The sequence below is a fragment of the Thunnus maccoyii genome, chromosome 17 (assembly GCF_910596095.1).
Source record: "Thunnus maccoyii chromosome 17, fThuMac1.1, whole genome shotgun sequence".
Taxonomy (NCBI): Eukaryota; Metazoa; Chordata; class Actinopteri; order Scombriformes; family Scombridae; genus Thunnus; species Thunnus maccoyii.
Window position 1 is genome coordinate 11,746,173 of NC_056549.1, and position 21,300 is coordinate 11,767,472.

A 21,300-nucleotide genomic window follows, 5' to 3' on the forward strand; every position below is an offset into this window, starting at 1 on the left:
TGTTTTTGCGTGTACGCTTTATACACCCAATTAGTGTAAAATTCATGTTAAATTTGACACCATGGTTTGATATCTCAACTTAACAAGCACACTAAGATGAGATCACTCTGAGCAATAAATAAGATTAGTACACAGAAACACAGTCAATTCATAATCCTAGTGTAAACTGGTTGTGGAAGCCCTACAGCCATGCAGATTTCTGTGTGTGGATGTAAAAAAAAAAGTTAATTCAACAGTGGCCAGTGCAGGCATGCATGCAGTAACATGTTATAGTTTGGGACCACTTGGTGTCTCTGTGATGGGTGAGCAAAATAATGTGGCCCACGACCTCCGAACAGCTTCCTATCCTCCATTACCAGAAGCCTGAAGCGATAACAAGATTAGCATAAGCACTTTTAGAAAGTCACTGTGAATGGGATCCTTAAAGAGGCTTAAACTGTCCCCCCTTCACCATCAGCTGATAGATAGTTGGAGCTGACTGGCACATCACACGCTGTTGCTGCATTCTTGTCTTAGTGATCTCCAAGACTGGCAAATCAATGAGAGATCCATCATTGGGGACGCTTGGCGGAGAGACAGAGAGCAAATCACTTCTATAAGCGATAGCAGCTATCAGGCAAATGGGCAGAAAATGGTTCCTAATGGTGCCTGGTATGTCTGGTGTAAACTGCAGCCAGCCTCTTTGTCGTCCATCACCCTGGAGCATATGTAACCGAAAGAGAGGAGGCAGCGGGAGAGGAGAGGAAGAGGAGGAAGCATCTGTTCGTTCAGCGTGGGAACCCCTCAGGGGGGCAAGACAATAATCTGGGTTCACGTCAAACCAAATCTGGAGTCTGTGCTGTGGGATGATGCTGTGTCACTTAGTAAGTCTGTGTGTCAAACAGTGGAAGTCATCCAGTCAGCACCCCCGGTGTGTGACCTTCACTCAGCAGACTCCTCCACTCTCTAATGGGATTATAAAAATGCTCACTCATTTTCTCTCTCGGCTTTGTCAAAAATCCTGTTGGTAATTGAAGCAAAGTTGACTCAAATGCTGAGATCATAAAATATGGATGATGCCGTTTTCCAAACTCCTTGAACCGGCAAAGTCGAACACTGGTCAAGAGGGGGGAAAAAAGTAGTTTTTCAGTATGAGCCATTAACACCCTAACAGGACACTTGGCAGACTAAGTTATCAGCTTTCATAAGCTTATCGTGAGTTTGACTAGACAGTAACAGTTGGTGCTGAGTAAACAAGGAAGTCTTTAGTTTAGATTTGACCATTTCAATTATTTCCCCCAAGCCAAGACTGCTGTTTTCCCAGAAACAGTAATCACATTCACTATTAATGAGCCATGATGTTCATCCTGCACCCATTTACTCCTCTCAATAATGCATACTCTTTGGAATTGCCTGTGCATATTTTACACTGCAACACCTCCCCCTCTGTGTGCTCCCCCCTGAGAGGGATAACACCGGTGTTTTGGTCGCACTCGCTATTTGGCCCCAGGCTTTCTCTACATGTACTCTCATGGATAATACTTGCCGGGGAAACAACAGTCTCACGTGTGAGTCAGACTAAGGCTGCCTGCTGTGTGAAGATAATAAAACACCGAGTTGCTGCATGGAGAGCGAAAGGTGCTAACACACTTGTTGAAGGACCTCAGTCGTCTTCAACTAAACGTTCCTATTACTCCTCTCTAACTGTGATTCTAATAGGCTGAATTAGGCCCAATGATCTCTTTAAATAAGACAATTGACCACAAATTGGACACATCAATGCCCCGATGTGATTTTCCCCACATCATGATTGTCATTAAAAGCAGGCAATTGTGGCATCACAGACGATGTTGTTTAAAGTGCTCCATAAAGAGACTCATCCTGTCAGAACCAACTGAAACTCACACGAAGGAATGAAAAGCCCATTAGCAGTGACAGCAGAAAATGAATTTAATTGACAGAACATTGAAGCTACTATTGAGAAGGTGGGGGGTGAGGGGGGGGGGGTTGTTTCTGACTTGATGGCATTCGAGCAGCATATCAAATCAGCCCAGATGGAGGAGGGATTGGCCAGTCTGTTTGTAGAAGGCAGGTCAGACTCAGAATCACAGAGATTGGCATGTTCACTTCTCAAGCAGGCCAGTGGGTGGGTGGTTGTGGGGTGTTGGAGGTTCGGAGGGTTGTTTAGGAGCACGGCGAGTCACTTGCAGTTGAGAGGAGTGAGTCAGCATGATGCAAGGCAGTACACAAGAGAGGAGGGGTGGTGCCGGGGGGGGGGGGGGGGGGGGGGGGGGGGGGGGGGGGGGGGGGGGGGGGTGTAAGAGGAAGACTAGACAAGGACCAGGAAACACATTATAAGGGTTTCGAAAGCGGGTCAGGCTCATGTGGTGTTGTGAAGGGGAGCGTGTGGTTCTGATCTGGCCGCAGGGCTCACTCCACTCTGCTTGTTGCCAGACCTTCAGCCAAGGTCTATCACCCACTCACCCCACCACTGCCCCCCCCCCTTCTCCCCTCGCCCCCTTTGTGAAGGTGCACTGAATACTGAAGAGCCAGAGGCTGCATGGCTGGCTTACAAAGGGTGCTCTTTTCTCTGTCTCCTGCATTCCCCGTTCTGTTCCACTCTACATTCCTTCTTACTCTCCGCTCCCTGCACCCTCTTTCTCACTTCTCTCTTCCCCCTCTTCTCTTCTCTCTCTCTGAGCTGTCCCGCTTTCTTCCCTGCCCCTCTTGCTCCCTCTCTATTTCTTCGTCCTCACCCCTGCCTCTCTGCCTCCCACCCTCCTCTCTGTATTTGTTTCACAAAACCTTCCATCTACCCCTCTCTGCTTCGCCTCCTCTCCTCCTCTCTTTCTCTGTCTCTCTCCCCAGAAATGCATCTATTATTAACATACACTTGCCAAAGACTGAACCAAGGTTCAGGCCAAGCTCCTCAGCATTTTAATCACCCATAATGAGAGCTAGAAATAATGAATAAAAGCGCTTGAATTGGGTGACAGCAATTAATTTATGTCTTGCATACTGTATGTGCAGCTAATCTTAACAGATTAACTCTGTGTTCCCCTCCTTAACTCTGTATTCCTAATAAGCCGTATCCCTTGAGGTTTAATGCTGAGAGAAGCATGTATATAAAAATCAATCAGGCAGCACCTGACCACCAAAATACGCAGTGAATAAGAGGTTGTATTCCAGTGGATAATGCATATTATGTCAGTCCTGCAATAGGAGACATGACTGTAATTGTAGAATTAGGTGCGCCCAGGTTCCTATTGCAAAGGTTGTGTTTAACCTCTCCTGTGGCAGGTTTCTGCTGTAGCTCCCATCTGAGGGCGCGGGCACAGTGCTGTCATGCGAGCGCGTAGATGTGCAGGCGAGAGGCATCCCCGGTGACTAGCATGGCCTCTTTTCATCATCTGCTTCCCTCCCCTCTTTGTACAAACACAAGGGCTCAGGGCAGGGATCTGTCAGAGGTCCACTACTCACACAGAGAAAGGGGAATTATGTTGCTGCAAGACTACTGAAACCCCAAATTCATTACCGCTTTGGCTGGTGGAGTTTGCTGAACCATGGGATGCATCTATTGTTTTGTTCTTTACAGCACAGAAAGAGAAAGCTGCTCTATCTTGCTGATGTTTTGGATAAGTTGGTAATTCACAAGTCAAGCTGAAAATGAGATAAAAATGTCCCTTTTGTCACTGGTTTATTTATACTGGTAAACATCAAACAGAAACAACAGCAAAATCAAGAGCTGACGTCCTTCCATACTTGTGATTATCATTTCTCTTACATCGACAAGTTCATTTACAATGGTTGTCATTGGCGTGTCATGAAAACGTCAGTAAGTAAAAAATATGGAAATTAACCATGTCTCATTCCTTTGAATCCTCATCCACATGTAATATCACATTACTTCCTGCACCTGTCATGCTGTTGGTGTTGGTTCAATCGCCGTCGAAATCAGTCATGACAGGAATCCTATCAGAGTTGAGTCTTTATGTAATTATGTGTTAAAAATGTATCGATTCAAACCGGAGGGCAGTATTAGGCTGAGTCGACTTGTGCCACAAAATGCTGCATTGTGCTGTGTCTGGGAGTGACGGGATGAAAAGATGGAGCGCTGTCTACTACATTCTGTTCCAGCACCTCTGGGATGTAAAGCACATTCGTAATCTCCCCAAACCACCACCAAGGTAATTAAGACATGTCACCATCTGTCTGTAGAGCTGGAGACAAGAATCATGTTCAAAGTCTACAGAGATTGTATCACTTTAAGTAACAGGCAATGAGACTGCGAGTATAATAAACCCACCTCCTGTGCGTTTCGTTCTTTGTTATAATACAGTATGTCCAGGTTACTGCATTCAATACCACATGAACACTTATTTTTGTCTTGAGATATACAGCATCTCACACAACTAAACATTTTTGTACATGAAGTTGTTTTATACATCGTTGTGCCTTTCATCAAACTTTGATCAAACGTCGTTATAAAGAAGACTTTGATAGGTTATAAGGTAGAAAACAAATGTGAAACATTTCCCATAACCCTGTATGTCCGCCTTACCCCCACATATACGAGGGAAGCTTACAGGTCTCTCAATGGAGAGCACAAAAGCTCAAAACAAGGCATAAAATCCCTGTCTGTTCCACAACGGGCCACAAATCCAATTCAAGAAAACAAGAGAACGCAGGTCATAAACTCCAAATCATAAAGTGCTCTCCAGAAGCCACTCAGACCTGGAGAGCTTGTCCCTGGCCCGGTGAATGTTTGTTGTGCTCTTGAGCTGCGGCAGCTCTCCGCTCATCGAGAGGCTCCGCTTGGAGCGCAGACTGGCCCCAGTTTTGGGGTAGGCCACATAGCAGCGCTCACTATATGAGTCTGGGTTAAGGGAGTGCCTGCGGTTAACCCTTACACCCCCTGCAGGCACAGTCATGTATTGTCGAGGGGCCTGGTGGGGCCGTGGACCCCTGGGAACCGCAGTCCATTTGGTGGGCTGCCCGGGTACAGCCAGAGCGACTGCGGAGGCTATTTTAACCTCCGAGGAGTTATTCCGATTCATGTTATCGAGCTCAACATCTGCCTGAGCTTCAGCTCGACGGGCCTCTGAGGGTTTTGGGGGAGCACTGGAACGTTTGGGCCTCGGAGCACCTGGGGAAGCTGGGTGCCAGCTGTGGCTGGCAGCAGAGGTAGACACAGTGCAGTCAGGGACAGAGGGTTTGGTGGTGGCTACCACAACTGGCGGACGCTGCTTGGTTGGCTCTGGGGGTGGCAGGGACACTCTGAGGCAGTCCTTGTCATTCTTCTCTGGACGCAGGACCTGCTTGGAGAGAGACTTAGGAATCCCACAGCCCTGCAGCTGTCCATCACTGCTCAGTGACCGAATATCCCCCATCTCCAGAGCCTGACAGCAGAGGAGACAGGAGACACGTATGTGAAGAGAGAGAGAGAGGAATGAAAGCAGTTTTATTAGACACCCCTGTTTCAATATTAACAAAAATAATGAACAGAAAAAGAGCAAACAGAAGGAATCATGCCAAACTGACCTTATCTACATCTCCTTGGTTACACACCCGGTAGCGCACAATAAGGAAGATGATAAAAGCAAGCACTGAGGCCACAATAATGCCTCCAATGATAACCACAATGGTGCCGCCAAGAAACTGGGACTGCATGAAATGGCACCTCAGGTACTGTGGCTCGGTGGTGAAGTGGATACAACCGATCACCCTGGTGGCCGTCAGTGATGTCACCTGGTCATCGTAGATGGCCAGAACACACAGATCATATTGTGTACCAGCCGCCAGATTGTTTACCAGGATGTTCTTACTGGTCGGGGGTATCATTCTGTAAAAAGAAAAGCTTTGTTGTGAGTTCTGACATAGATTAGGGAGGGTTAAATTGAAAGGAGACAGAAGCAAATCAGATTATCCGTCTTATTGTTTTGTAGGGATAAAATGAAATGACAATCATTTATCTCTCAGGGGGCTATTTAAGATCTGTCTAGGCATAATCTTTTGTGGCATTTGATTTGTTCTCTCCAGCATCATTACTGATAAAAGTTTGCTTTAAGTAGCTGGGGATGCCTCAGTTTGTTCATAACATCAGGATTACAGGCACGACTCTCTAATGTGCCCCCTGCTTTCCGTAGCTGCTGCTGAACACCATATGTGTTGGTGACTTCGAAGTTCATTCGCAAAAAAGGAGCCTGTGCGAGATGCTATCACATCACAGTGATTAGCACAAAACATGGAGTGTAAGAGGGTAGAGATGAAAGAATTCTGTGTATGCCAGTTTCTCAGATGGGCATGCCTCTGATGCTTTTTGTAAAATACTGGCTGACTAGTCTTTCATCTTGCTATCTGTCCACAGCTTAGTGCTGACATTCTGTTTTGATTTTGTTGATTAAGCATTATCAGGGTTTTGCACGTAGTAAGTGATACACTGAGACGAGGGGGGATTATGAATCGAAGAATAAGAAGTCAGATACAGTGCATTAGTCTGCACACCGCAAATAATCATGTTGACAATCAGGTCCAGTTCTTAATAACTAAATATCCAAGGGGATTTAAAAATTCAAATTAGACTATAAAGGTAAAACAAGGGTCATGGGATTTTTAATATCATTCCAATTAGCTTTGGTTTATTTGCATACATATTCAGATTTAAAGGGTCCATATTATGCACATTTTCAGGTCTATATTTTTAATCTGGGGCTTTACTCGAATATCTTTGCATGATTATTAGTTCGAAAAACTCCTTATTTATCTTATACTGATCCTTTACACAGCCCCTCAGTTCAGCCTCTGTCTGAAACAGGTCGTTTTAGCTCCTGTCTCTTTAAAGGGAAATTCCGGTATTTTTCAACCTGGACCTTATTTTCCCATCATTTTCGGTCTGAATGACTAATGTGGACAAATATTTTTGGAATTGTCCAGTGTTGAGCAAGATCACTACAGCCAGCAGCCACAAAACGGGCTGCACTGTAATCCTTGGGTGCAATAGTGCCTGGTCAAAGTACGTATGCTAAAAATTTTTGCCACTGACAGGCTCAGATTGTTATTAGTCAGTGTCTGACATGGAAAGTAAACACAGGAACTAGCCGTCTGTAGCAGCATTATCGCTAACTGCATAGGGAATTACATCCAGGGCAGTTTACATGTCAGTTTGTTTACGTCTGAGGCTGTGGATAGCTCAGCGTTTGTTCTTGCTAGAGAAGTAGTAACTTAGGAAATGAAGTAAAATGGTTCATGTCTGCAAGTTTCCAAATTGCAAAGATAAAGTGACAAGATCCGCACTGTGCAGTTTTCATGGATTACTGCTGGACGATAGAGATTTACATATTGTAATTCCTGACACAGTTAGTTAGTAATCGTATTTTCTTCTAAGCTGAGCATTTGGTCTAACTGGCCTTGCTCTTTTCATCCAGTTGATTCTGTGGAGGTGAAACAGTGTCCAGGATGACATTGCTGATAAACGCTGTAAATCCATGTGTAGTAGTTACACAGTTGGGATTACACTCATCAATGGACACACTAGATTTTCCAAGTCTGGCAGCAACAGGTCCCATTCTGCAGAAAAAGTTTTCCTCTTCACTCATCAGGAGAGCAGTGACCACAGGAACACCAGCAGTTTCTCTGAGGTAACTGTTACTGTATGTTGACTTTCCTGACAGTCCTGTTGCCATTCTGTCTCCATTATTCATTTTTCATTTGTTTTATCTCCTCTCTGTGTACTCAACTACTGATCAAAGAAATACAGTTGGCCAGTCAAACTGAAGTGACTCACAGTCATCCTCATTATAGTCCATGGGATAATCTGTCATTGTGCTTAGTTTTTTTTAGTTTCCTTACAGTCTAACCACGATGACAGTCAGCCTTATACATGTTAACAAACTGGTGTGCGCGGATGAATATGTGAGTGGTTCAGTTGGCCGGCAAACTTCCCCAGATGCAGTTTCCTATGCAGTTAGCTATAATGCTGCTACAGGCAGCTAGTTCCTGTGTTTACTTTAGGGGTGTAACAGTACACAAAATTCAAGGTTTGATATGTACCTCGGTTTTGGGGTCATGGTTTGTACGATTTCAGTACAGCAGGATGGAATGGCTCATTGGCCAAAACTATTACTGAAACAGTTTAGTTGCCGCAGTGGAAAAAGAAAACAAACTTTCTGTTTCTTGCAAGGAGTCAAGACACCTGCTGACAGCTGTTTAATGCTGATTTATGGTCTAATTTTCAGTCAGTCAGAGGGGCCAAACCACTACTTTTACTGCAATACTTTTTAAACTACATTTTGCTCTCTCAGAACTGGTTGTTACAGCGGGGGAGACATATTATAGTTTCACTGCTGAGATAACAGAGCATATTTTAATAATAGTGTTGCACTCGGTCAGTGTCAGGGTAACCAGGCTAACTTGGCTAAGCTGGCTAGCATACATCCGTGCTACAGCTAAGTAGCGCGCTGCCAAAACATTCCAGGAAGAACTCATGCTCTACAATTATTGTTCCACATGTCAGACTAAGTGGATTATTTAACTATTTTGACAGACAGTAACGGAGTAACGAATCCATGTACCATTACACCCCTAGTTTACTTTCGTTGTCAGACACTTATAACAATCTGAGCTTGTCAGTGGCAAGAACAAGCACTTTTAGTGGACGTACTTTGATGGGCTCGATTGCCCCCAAGGATTACATTGCAGCTCGTTTCGCAGTTGCTGGCTGAAGCGATCTCACTCAATACTGGACCAATTCCAAAAATTGTTGTCCACATTAGTCACCCATAATGATGGGAAAATAAGGTTCAGATTGAAAAATGCTGGAATTTCCCTTAAAGGCCCTCCACCCGAGGAGCCTACTCTGTTCTGATTTGTTAGCTTCCAGAGGCTGCATCACACGTGACTTCCAGCCGCTCGGGAGGCTACGTCAAATAACCATGAAACAAACTATAGTAGTAGGACTTCACTACTTTTTTAATATGAACTTTTCAAATACATCCATACATGTTCGAGCTGAAATCTGATTTGAAGTGGACAACACAAACAACATATGGAATAAACTCAGTAACCAAGGCTACAGAACAGATGGACGTTTATTTGCATGCACCACAAGCCGATGTCAGAAGCCACTTGTAGATGGCATTTCTACATATGTTAACCCCACGTTTTGGGTCTTTGACCATGTTTAACATCTGATATCATAGCAGTGTATAAATAACAAAAAACCAGAAAAAGCATATCATGTCCTCTCTAAGGTTTGTTTACTAGATCAAATTATGTATTTTGGCAAGTACTTTATTTCTCCTCACCTGTATACCAGTGAATCATCATAGCTTCCATTGTATTGGATCTGGAACATGCGGATTCCTGGAATACTCCTCTGAAAGTTAAACTTGACTAGGGCAGAGGTGGACGTGGCCTCGGCAATTACTACTTTCTTCTCCTGGCTTGTCTTCGCGTTCCCCAGAGGCACCCCTACTGCCTCCGCCCCCGTCTTGGTCACTGTGGCGATATCTGATGATCCAGGGTCAGGCTCCTGCTCTGCGATTGTGTTGTTGGTGATATGAGGGAGTTTAGCAATGACCAGATCTACGGTCTGCTGAGCTTCGCCGGCCGGGTTGGAGGCCACACAGGTGAAGGAACCTGGAACATAAACTGATTGGATTATCGCTCTCACTGATATCTATTATTACAGATAAGTACTGCAGGCCACACATGCATTGTACAATGTTACAATTTCATTTGGCAGATGCTTTTATCCGAGGCGACATACACATGAGAGTTAATACAACACAAACAAGGATCTAGTCAGGAGTAGTAAAGTTGCAATAAAAACATAACATATATATTCATTTAAAAGAATAGTTCGACATCTTTGGAAATGTTTATTTTCTTTTTTTGCCAAGAGTTAGGAGAGATGATATTTGTCTGTTCAGCCAGCAGCCGGTTAGCTTAGCTTAGCATAAAGACTAGAAACATGGGGAAACAGCTAGCATGGTTCCAAAGGTAACAATATCCACCAGAACTACTAAAGCTCACTAATTAACATGTTATATACATCCCAAGTGTAAAAGCACATTGAAGTTGCAGAGTTTATGTGGTGGACCTACCATTATGATTTGTGACATCACAACTAGTTTGGAAGCTAATCGTGGTCCAGTATGCAACTTACACAAGTGTGATGTGGAAACTTAAAGCCTCCAGTGCACATACACTGTGAATGGATTTTTCAATGAGGGTGAAAGAGGAGATGTCATTTTAAGGTTTATAAAGAGGTAATTGGAGTTTTTTGTGGAAAAAGCATATCAGTCACATATTATTATTCCAAACAGAATCCTAAAATGTGTCTGGAGAGGGTCTTTAAAGGTCTGAGAATGTTCATGTAATGAACTTAGCCATCAAGGTGAAAAAGTTATTTTTCACTCCATTGTGACTTTAATTGGTGTGCGAACCAACACTCTTCCACACTCTCAACTTTATCAGCCGCTGTAGACAAATACTTCAGTCCTATAGGCCTCTGCGCACACAAGCAAACAACTAATTTTGTTCAGTCAACAACACAAGCGCAGCCACTGAGTGTAAACAGACCTGAGTCCTTGACAGTGCTGATGAGGATGTCCAATGTGCCGTCAGTGTGGACCGCAGCCCTGGAGGAGTTGGACATAAGGCGTCCGTCAGGGGCGATCCAGTGGATGATGGGGTCAGGGTCACCCCTCGCCTTGCAGCGCAGAGTCACACTCTGACCCTCCAAAGCTCGCAGCTCCTGAGGCAGAGAGAGGCGAGGGCAGTTAATGGGAGGACCTCAGCATATGTTAAATACACAGGCACACTAATTACATGAAGCACTGAATCCAAAAACACTTTGGGCAGACAGTCATCTCTTTAGTCTGAATAACTGATATATTAATGCCATTACTGATGATGTTGTGTTTTATTGCTTTATTCCCTGTAAATATAATCAGCAATTGATGATTGTCATGATATTGAATTAGCACGATTATGAAGCCAAGATAATCAAAATGACAGCACATTGCAGCGTATATGCTGTACCCCAAGTAAAAGATAATTTTCTCAGCAATTATGTAAAAGAGGTCTGCTGAATGTAAATGAGATGCTATAGCTGTAGTTATTTGGCAAGGATTTGATCAGATAATTTTGTTTGGATGCATGAATCAAGGGCTAAATCACTGTAAGCATTCGCTGTGTAATAAGAGCTTCGCCACAGATCCATCATAAACCTGCAAACAGCTTTATTAAAATGATAACTGAAAATCCTGCTAGAGAACTTCTCGAAAAACTCTCCACAGGCCACAGTTTGATTACATTTTAAGTAAATCCTATATATTTTACAACACTCAGTTAGCTGAGTGGGCCAGATGAGTCCCACAAGTCTTGTAAGACTCCTCTCGCTCACAAAGCTAATATTTGGTGTGACAGTCAAAGAAAGCAAAAAGTGCCACCTTGGATTTACTGAGGCAGAATCCGATGTCTGGCTCAGAGACTGTAACTGTAGCAAGTGTTATATCTTACAGTACACAGCTCAATTCTGAGGTTATACCTGAGAGTGCCTGGTGATGAGAGGAGGCTCACACAGGAACTCTTCTTCTGAAACAGTCCAGAAATAGCGTCCAGCTAGGTGTTGTGGTGAAGCACAGGTCTCCAGATCATCCTCCCTGCGCAACCTCCGCAGCCAGAGCAGCTCACAGTTACACCTCAGAGGGTTCCCTCCGAAGCTCAGCGCGAACGACAAAGGCCCCATTATCCCAGAGGTGGCCAGGACCCCTGCTCTTTGGAAAATAGGGTCTGGAGGAAGCTTCTGGAGCTTGTTGGAGGTCACATCCAGCCTCTTGAGCTTCTGCAGGCCAGAGAAGGTGCCCTCTGGGATATAGCTGAGCATGTTGTGGTCCAAATTGAGGGTGTGGAGATTGGACATCCTCTGAATGGCCACCCACGGGGCACTTTCCAAGTTGTTGTAGGATAAGTCCAGCTCTTCCAGGGCTGTCAGGTCATTGAAGGCCCCAATGTGGATATGGGTGAGCTGATTGTTGTTGAGGATGAGGTGGTGCAACTTGGACATGCCGCTGAAGGTGTCATTGGTGATGCGGGTTAGCCGGTTGCTGTCGAGGTGAAGGGCTCGTAGGTTCTCCAGGTCTTTGAAGGCATGTGGCGCGATGGAGCCGATGGTGTTCCGAGAGAGGGTCAGGTCAACCAGCTTGGTCATGTTAGCAAAGTCTTTGCGTTTTATGCTGGTTACAAAATTATCCCCCAGACGCATCTCCACCGTGTGCCTGTCGATGTTAGGGGGCACAAACAGAAGCCCCTTTTTGTCACACAGAGTTGCCAGGTTAGGGTTAAGCACCTGGCAGACGCAGCGTTTGGGACAAATTTGAACTTTGTGGGCCTTCACAGCCATGCCGAGGACCATCAGATACACCAGGAGAGACTCCATTTGGCTTTTCAGTCAGGTTAATACACCTAAAAGAGATCAGGGCAAAAAGAGAAAGAGAAAAATAATCATCAAACAGTTAAAGAACGAAAAGCATTGCAATTTGTTTAATCTTTATCAAACTGTAATTTTTGTAGCAGGGTAATCAAACATGCACTGAGAAACCCCCTTTAAAAAGTGGAACTGGGGATTCTGCTCCTTGAAGTTGAAGCTTTTCCACTAGATTTGAAAGACTATCTTTGCCAGCTCACAGCCAAGATTCACAGCGAGTCCAAATTCTGCACAGGAAGCTAAGCAAGTCAATGCCTGAACAAACAATAAATGCTGTGCAATTAGACATGAAAGTAAATAGTCACCTGCAGACTTGAGAGTGAAACATCCTCTGTAATCTGTGATTTTTGTGACAGTTCTCCTTTTTACTGCCTGCTCCCCTGATCATACTTTTTTGATATGATAATGCCAGTCCTTTTATGTTTGTGTACAGAGGGATGAAAGTCTAGACTGACAGTCCAGGGCCTCATCAGAATTAGACTGATATCTCACAGGATCATATCGCCAATAGGAAGGGATGATTGGGCCCAGTGCCTCTGTGAGGATGTGCTATGCCTTGCTATTGATTTTCTCTCTGTTCTCTCTGCTGCTACTCTTACTTATGACACAGCTGAGATGGGGGATAAAGAGGGATCCATTTGATGAATCCTGAGACCTTGTCAGGGATATAGCATGTCATAAAACTAAGAAAGTGGAGATCAGATCACAGCTCTGCAAGTGCACCACACAATGTATCAGAATGAAAGCGACATTCATGTGATTATATTTAGAACTGAAACTTAGTGTCATTTTTGGTTTAACATGTAATATTTACCTCTGCCGGTGTCCCATTACAGCACACAGAAAGGAACACCAATCTAATCAAACATAGTGAACAAGAGATCCAATCCCACAACTGTAGTAAAAATCCAAAGGCTAACCTTTAAACACTGAAGAGAATGGCTGATTTATGATTATAGCTTTCTGGTTTGCTGGTAATACCTCCATTGTCGACAATGAGTCTTGGAAAGCGTGCATAAAAATCTTGCCTCAGCAAAGAGCCTGCCAACTGAGTACCTTCATGCTTCAAAAGCCTCTGTTGCACGGGAGCCGTGACACAGAACTCACGGTGTAATAACCTTGACAGTCGGAGTATGAAGAAAATATCATAGAGCAAAGAAAACATCAGACAGGATGGGAGTGACATGCTGCCGTGTGGGGGCATGTTTTTAACTTGAGCAGGGAGTGAAGGGAGCCCGGTGGCAATTTGACAGCTGGGTAAAACGTATCACAGCCTGACAAGGAGGCAGGAAAGAGGTCGCCTTCAAATGGCTATAATAGCAAGGGAAGGGATGATATCATTGGAGGGAGCACGCTGGGTATGACATTTTCATGAATACTGCTGATCAGGCAGCAATGAATCAATGTCTTTCCCGCCCTGTTTTTACAAGGGATAATTTGCCCAGTTCAGGGATCTGAACTGGTGAGAAACTCAGTATTAAATCATGACTCTCCTTAAAGGTGGCAGATGACTTCAGTGTCAAGCAGTGCTGCAAAGCTATGTGTGGTGATTCCCAAGTATGCACTGCATGTGGAAAGTGTGATATCTGCGTCTATGCGTATGAGTGTACAAAAACTAAGGTGTACGCAAGTGTGTGTGTGCTCATGTTGGTGTTCCAACCACCTTCTGCTCTGACTGTGAGTGGCATGGCCTCTGGATGTGCAATGAGGCGGAGAGGACCTGCTACTTCCAGACTCGAATAGCGCTGAAGACGTGATATTGATTCACTCTGTGGAGATGGGGCTTTTTTTTGCTGCTGAAAACTCAGCCAAACGTGAAGAGAATGGTTGCAACGGTAATCCCTACAAAATTCGTTCTGCGAGGACAAAAGGACAACCCCTCGCTGCCGAGACAGGGCAGGAAATATCTGTTGCTGTCGCCCTAATTTGCATTTAATTATGGGTGTTCCACCAAGATTTGCATAACATGCTGCTCTCATCAGGTACATGAACAAATAAGTAGATAATCAATCTATGTGTTCATCAATCACACACTTCATCTTTAAATGTCACCCCCCCCCCCCAGAAAATCATTATCCTACAAGTTGGGCTGTTCATTATAGTGAGGTGACTTGGGAGGGACACAAATAAACAACAAAACAGATAATCTACTGGTGCATTAACCATAATCTCATTCTTAGTCAATCAAATGTTCGTTTACTACCTCTGAGCAGGTCTTTTTGCCCTCAGAGAGCAGAACAGACTGACAGCACACACCCACACACGCACACCAGTGGGTGGATTTGTGCCTAATAGAGGTAGCTCACTACACAACAACCCCCAGCTATGGAGACAGACATTCATGCGCAGCAGCAGTATACTGTAGGAGAGGATATCTATGGTCTCCCTGGGGCAGCATTCGCCAAGAAAAGCCTTATGCAGCACACTGCATGCCAATCGGCTGGTGAGGTCATGGGGGATATGTTTTCAGATGGTCTAACTTATGCTGGAGCTCATGTGAGAAAGCCTCTGCAATCCACGTCTGGGCAGAGAATCAGGGAAAGCAGCCCTGCGAGAGAAAAGGTAATGAGATGAAGTCTGCTTGGTATGCCTCCACGCAGGTCGGAACGATGGCACATGGCAGCGTCTCGGCGGTGTCTCACCTGGGTTACTCAGGGAACAGCGGCCGGACGACTGCTGCTGCCAAAAATAAGCTCTGTTGTGTCAAGGAGGTAAACTGATGCTGCAACATGATGGTAAAATGGTATCGACAAAGCAGTGAAACAGGTCCTCAGCCTGCTTGCTTTATGAGACCAAATGGAGCTGCTGCCTCTGCTGAAGTGGATCATATTTTGACTAAGCTCGTAGAAAATTTTATTTTGTCGGATAAATGCTCGTTGTAGCCCGAGTCCAAACATCCTGATCAAACACTGATGCCGTTATGGCCGTCTAACTAACACATCTGTGTTTGTGGATGTGGGTATGTGCTGTGACACTCTTTTCCTACAGAGTCTGCCAATGTTAGAATGCAATAGTTCTTGGGTGACAGCCTTGATGCCATGGCAACATAGAAAACGTCAGTTTTGGGTGAGATGTAATCAGTTCCTCGTTTTCAGATCACCTAATAATATTTAGAACAAAGAGTCCTCTCTGGAGAAAAGGGCCCTGACAATTTAGTTTCAGATAACAATTGAGGTTCTGATAAAAGGCAAGAGCAACCTCATTGTACCATTTATGGCATGAAAAGAAAGGAGATTTTACACTCAGCTAATTTTGCATCAGATTCAGTATCTGGAGTGACTGAATCATTGTCACTTTTTCTAGTCTTGCACATAATAAAAACCTAAATGACTTGATGGAGAACTCTGATGTAGTTTGAATTATTTTTCAGTCAGACAAGCTTGTATGAGAAAGTGTGTGTGTGTGTGTGTGTGTGTGTGTTTGAATCTGCGTGTGTGCCAGGGGGATAGCATACTAAGCAGACCCCACTGCATCAATAGAAGTGCTGTTCATCAGCATTTACAACTCCCCTTTGTAACTCCAAGTGTTTTCTTGCACACAGTATCAGAAGAAATACAGAGCTGATATGCTGGATATGTCATGAGTGGAACATCAGTCCAACAACAAACAAACACTCCTCGTAGTTCAGGCACCGCTGTCTTGTACTGAAGCGGGAGACGATTTAAATGCTGATCACTGACTTTGGATCTTAATTCTTGCACCGCTGTGACGAGCCCCTGATGTGAGGGCCTTCTGACCTGGGATTTTCTTCCGGAAAGAGGAATGCAGAATCCTTGAACACCAACTCTGAATATCAATATGGCTTCCTCAAGTGAATATTCTCCACAGTGTAGGCTTGCACGTCTGCAGATTTTCAATTCTGCCTATTCTGAGATAAAATTTCAGGTACAGGAAGTGCAGGAAAAAGTTAAATCCCTTCCTATCTTTGTGAAACACAATACTCTATCGCAAGAGCTTTTTTCATGTTAGAGTCTAAATGTGGGGAAATAAGGGCAGCCGAAATGAAACCCATGATCACTATATCAATCGACTTATTTTCCCTCTCTCAAAGACCCTCAGGATCCTGTGCTTTCTACCTCACACAGCAACAAAATGGCTAAATAATGTATAATCTTCTCTCTTCTTATTGTGCTGTGTTATCAAAAAGCTGCTCTCACAGTAGTCTGCATGCACACACACATACATACATACACATCATGTGGACCAGGTGTGTGCATGCATGCAAGTTTGTGAATGTGACTGTCAAATAATCTCAATGTTTCAAATCTTGATGAAAGCATTTCAGCAAAAACAAATGCTCATTTTGTGTTGAGCAAAAAAAATTTGGGTCAGTGATCGTGAAGCTGGTCTGCAGAACAGCCGTGGTGCTCATGAACCACATATCACTTCTCTGCTATCAGTGAAAGGTAGCAGCATAGAGGCTACATCATTGAGTGCATTAACATAGCAGTAAGAGCAAATAGAAGCAGCAAAATGAGGCGTGGGCCTGGTTTCAGCGGTGTAGCAGTTACAATGGTGCCTCAGGCACTCATGAATAATAAGATATGTGACAATTAACACTCGACATAAGACAAGACCATTGTACCTCATCCTTTGAAAAAAACAAAAAAAACAAAAACACTTGTCACCTGCTTTCATCCATCACTTGGCAACATGTTCCCTCTGCCCACACACTTATCCAATTATCAGTTTTGTTACAAAGGCTAATTTAGACTTTATCACACCTTAATGACTGATGTGTAATTTGCATATCAGCCAGGGTTTAACCACAGCACAGAGACATTACACCAGCAGATAGCCTATCACTGGATCCTCTGGGCTGATAAAATACACAATGAAGCATCTTATCCTGCACGTATCTGAGAGCGGGCTGAATAATCTGCACATCAGGCATGATTCTCGTTTTCACCTGTAGGGACAAAAACAGCACACAATGCATCCAAGTGGATACTGAAATAAAATTGCTATCTGATTGAATATTTAGAGATTTAGAGATAGAGATTTTTTTTTGACCTTGCGGTACAGGTCCTGGGCTGGTGGGTTACAGCCACAACCCCCCTGTCACAGGGGAAAATCTGAGCCCATTCAGATGGGTCCTGAGAGAACTAGCCTACTTCAAGTCAATATTGCGCCTCTTGAAAGACAGTCCCCCCCCCCCCCCCCCCCCCCAAAAAAGAAGAGTTCAGAGGCAATTGCAGCTTGTAAAATATTGAATTTACCTTGCAGATGAAACATCAACCCAAGTCAAGGGAGGATGGATGTGAGCTGATTCCCTCCCAAGAGAGCTGAGAGCATACTGAGTGTCTTGCCTAAAATGAGACCGACGCTGCCTCTTGGAGATAATTCAGGTGTCCCGAAACACGCGTCTTGGCTCCTATAACATGTGACGGCCTGCGAAACCACCGATGCCCTTCAAGAAATCCATGACCATAAAGGACGATTCCTCTCCGATCTTCTCACATCGGAGAAATGTAAATCAGCTTTCCCTTTCGTAAAAAAAACATACTGGGAAAACGCAAACCTGAAGGGGTCCCGGTGTGGCTTTGAGGCTGCAGCTGTGCGGGATCGCCTCTACTGCGCATCTGCCTGTATGCACCTCCAGAAGAGAAAACGCCTTTGTAGCGACAGGCTGCTTTAATATCTACAGCGCTGTGAGTGACTGGTGCTGTGCTGAATCCAGCCAGATGTGCGTATCGCTTTCACGGGCTTTTTTTTTTCTCCCCCTGCCGATGCAGAGCTCAGAGCGAGTTAATCCAGATTGACTGAAAGGTTGCTGCCATAATATATCCCCCCCTTCTGCCCCCGGACTACTGTCACCCACCGACCCGGCTCCATTTCTGACCAGAGGTGCTGTGCTCGGAATGGTAATCGGTGCGCTCCGAGCTGCACAGAGACCATTTGTGTGCATAGACAGATGCAGTGCCTCCCAGCCTATCTCAAAGGCAGGCATCATAATTTATTCATGTAGATTCAACTCTGCTGCACGAAAATGCAGCAGGCCTATAATATTCTCTAAAAAATTAAATGAAATTTTAAAGGCACAGATATATTTATCAGATTTAGACATAAGGGAGATGCAGGTATAAACAAGTCTGTCATTGAAAATCCACCCATTCCTTTAGATAAAAACCTTTTGGTGTGCAGCATCTAGTCTGTAAAGCCAAATATAGCAGCCTATAGCTGAATATTCCTGCATGTATTACATAGATTATTGGCAAGAAAGTGTTGAGTTGGCTGAAAGTGAAAGCCCTGGCTCCCCGTGGGTCTGCTTGGCACTCGACCCATCACTATCTGATGCAATGATACTATGGCCTTTTGTGCAAGTTGGCAAAGTAGTGTGTATGTGCATGAGTCTATTACAGCAGTGCAGGAGTCTTCTTGGAGGGCAATACTCGCAGACTCAGTGTTTTTCCTCTGTTCCCAAGAACAATGACGTACACTGCTCGTTATCGTCCAGAGAATTACCCTTAGGATTTCTATTCCGGATCAATAGTTTCATCCAGTTACAACACATCCATTTGAGATCAATAGGAATAGCCAGAGTGGTTTAAGCATTTGTAGTGCCATCCTGAACTGGAATGGCAGATGCTCTTTAAACAGTTAATCAAATTGTGTGTGTGTGTGTGTGTACTGTGTATGTGCTAGAACAAGGTCAGAATATGTGCTGTTATCACTTAAAGTGCTGCAGTTTGTTTTTGTTGTTTGAGTTTTTCAGACGTAATTTTCATACTAAGTGAGCAATGGTTGGCAATCTGCACAAAATCCTATAGCAGAATAACTGATTTCTACCATCCACAACAACAACAACAACAGTGTAGGAGCATTTTGCTGGTGGGAAGTGAGAGAGGCCTGTGACCTACTGTGAGTGTCTAATCTTTATGAGCTGACAGCTGGCGATATGAAATGACACCGACACGTCTTGGTTTCCACTGTGCTCCTTTACTGATGTGACTCATTACAGCTCTCACTGACATGTGTCATCCAGGAACTGCTGGTAGGTGAGACTGTCCGCCCGTTCACCTGTCCGGCTCTTCTGCTCCAAGAACAGGCCCACAATGTCCCTCGGAGGGTCAGCGACGCTGCGGCTCCACATGGTCTCTGTAATCCCCAGCAGCTCACGCACATGAGCAGATATAGCCTGCAGAGCGCACAGCAGGGGTTGAGTCCTTTGATAAAGTACACATTTACAGTATCTAACATTAATTTAATAAGCTAGTCCTTCTGAGAGAGAGTGAGAGTGGCCTTCAAGGAGATCTCATCGAGATTGCGGCATCATGATAAGAAAGGGTTACAGGGTTGTGCTCCTAAAAAACAAATCAAGGACTTAGGGGCTACAAGTCTTGACTAAATGGAGCAAAATCAATTCTTTACTGTATCTGTCTCAGGATCCTTCATTATCAGTTTATACTCACAAAAAAGACCTTTTTTTAGTTTGATGTTTCTGCAGTAAAGCAGAGCTGAATACATAAAGACACTTCTAGCCAATTTAGTTCTGACTTTTAGGGAGAGATAAGAAAAACTGTCTTTTTTAAAAACTGTAAACAGCATATATGTGATACTGCTGATGTGAGGTGTTTGCTGGCAACGATTCTCGGGTACGATACACAACTTTAATTGGATGTCACACTGTTCAAAGGGGGGAGTGCACAAGATCCAGATGAGATGTGCAACTGAGTTGGCACCAACTAGTCTTCTGGTGCTTACAGTCCCCTCAGAGATTGCCGTAGAGACATTTGGAATACAATTATTGATGCAAGTAACAATTATTTATATTGCTTGTTTGTCAACTTAGTGTTTTTTTTTTCACAAATTACCAGAGCCCAAATGAGTGATGTCCAGCAATGCTTGTTAATTTTATTTGGTGAACTGGGATGCCTAAATGATTAATTACTTATCAAATTCTAAATAAATTAGGACGCTCTCATAAAGAAAATTAGCTTCAGAACCAGATGTTAGCACTGTGTTATTTAGTAGTGTTACGTAGTTAGAGCAGTGCCATCATTAGGATATCTTGTTGCTACTGAGCCTGTTGAATCTCCCTTGAATATTGTTTGAGCTTTCATCTTTCATATGCAAACAAGTCTCTGTAATAACATCAATCTCTTCTTAATACCTGCATGTCTTTAAAATCTGTGATTCCCAGTCTTGGCATGTAGACACAATTTACATAAATGAGCTTTCTTCCAGTGATGATGTTCTCCATGAAACATGCCTGCGACAGATATGAATAATAAGGTCAGAATTTTGCGAAGTGAAATATCATCATAGCGGCTGACAGACACTCAGTCAGTGTTATCTCTGTTTAGTCAGGTGAATGTTAACCTACTGTGTATTGTGGAAATCCTATAGACTCAATCCATCTTGCAACATCATGACAACTCCACTGTAGGAACTCCATGTTGCCTGTACGCATGTTGCCATGGAAACTGTTACCTGGCACTAGGTGTTAATAAGTGATTCCTTCACTCACAGAAACGCATTTTGGTCCAGTTATAAAAGTTGTTATGAAAAGAAAAAAAGAAAAGTCTGTCAGCAGGAACTGTCGGGCATTGTTAATTCAACTTCTCAACATTTTTTCCACACAAAACTTCCCGAAGAAGGCAAATGTCAAAATCGACTCCAGTGTGTGTTTATGGAATAAGCCAATCAGCTTCTCATATTCTAGGGCGGTTGGTGAATTGGGCGCAGCGATTGGCTTTTGAATCGGGTATGCCCCGCCCACACTAACCGGAAATGCCGCTAAGCTTCCGTCGATCAACAAATCATGAGGACCGGTGCTATTCACTGACATTCACACCATTGATGTCTTGTAGATCGTATAAAATCGCAGC

At 44.1% G+C, this 21,300-nt stretch overlaps 2 protein-coding genes across 3 annotated transcripts; both read right to left on the reverse strand.

Moving 5' to 3' along the window:
• Positions 1-3,679: 3,679 nt before the first annotated feature.
• On the reverse strand, positions 3,680-18,011 carry lrfn5b (leucine rich repeat and fibronectin type III domain containing 5b). 2 transcript variants are annotated; one of them, XR_006092090.1, is made up of 7 exons: positions 17,689-18,011; positions 11,531-12,447; positions 10,561-10,735; positions 9,282-9,615; positions 5,521-5,821; positions 4,286-5,378; positions 3,680-4,199 (listed from the first exon to the last, which is right to left on the reverse strand). XR_006092090.1 is itself a non-coding variant. In XM_042390700.1 (6 exons), the coding sequence occupies exons 2-6, from the start codon at positions 12,419-12,421 to the stop codon at positions 4,683-4,685; spliced, it is 2,397 nt and encodes a 798-aa protein (XP_042246634.1). In that variant the 5' UTR covers positions 12,422-12,447; positions 17,689-18,011; the 3' UTR covers positions 3,680-4,682. The 2 variants fall into 2 exon arrangements, 1 of the variants encoding a protein (XP_042246634.1); XM_042390700.1 differs by having other exon boundaries at positions 3,680-5,378.
• A 1,377-nt stretch (positions 18,012-19,388) lies between these two features.
• On the reverse strand, positions 19,389-21,151 carry LOC121882324 (sterile alpha motif domain-containing protein 15-like). Its single transcript, XM_042390497.1, has 3 exons — positions 20,796-21,151; positions 20,583-20,681; positions 19,389-19,607 (listed from the first exon to the last, which is right to left on the reverse strand). Exons 1-3 carry the CDS (start codon positions 20,880-20,882, stop codon positions 19,434-19,436), a joined length of 360 nt encoding a protein of 119 aa, XP_042246431.1. The 5' UTR covers positions 20,883-21,151; the 3' UTR covers positions 19,389-19,433.
• Between the last annotated feature and the right edge of the window lie 149 nt (positions 21,152-21,300).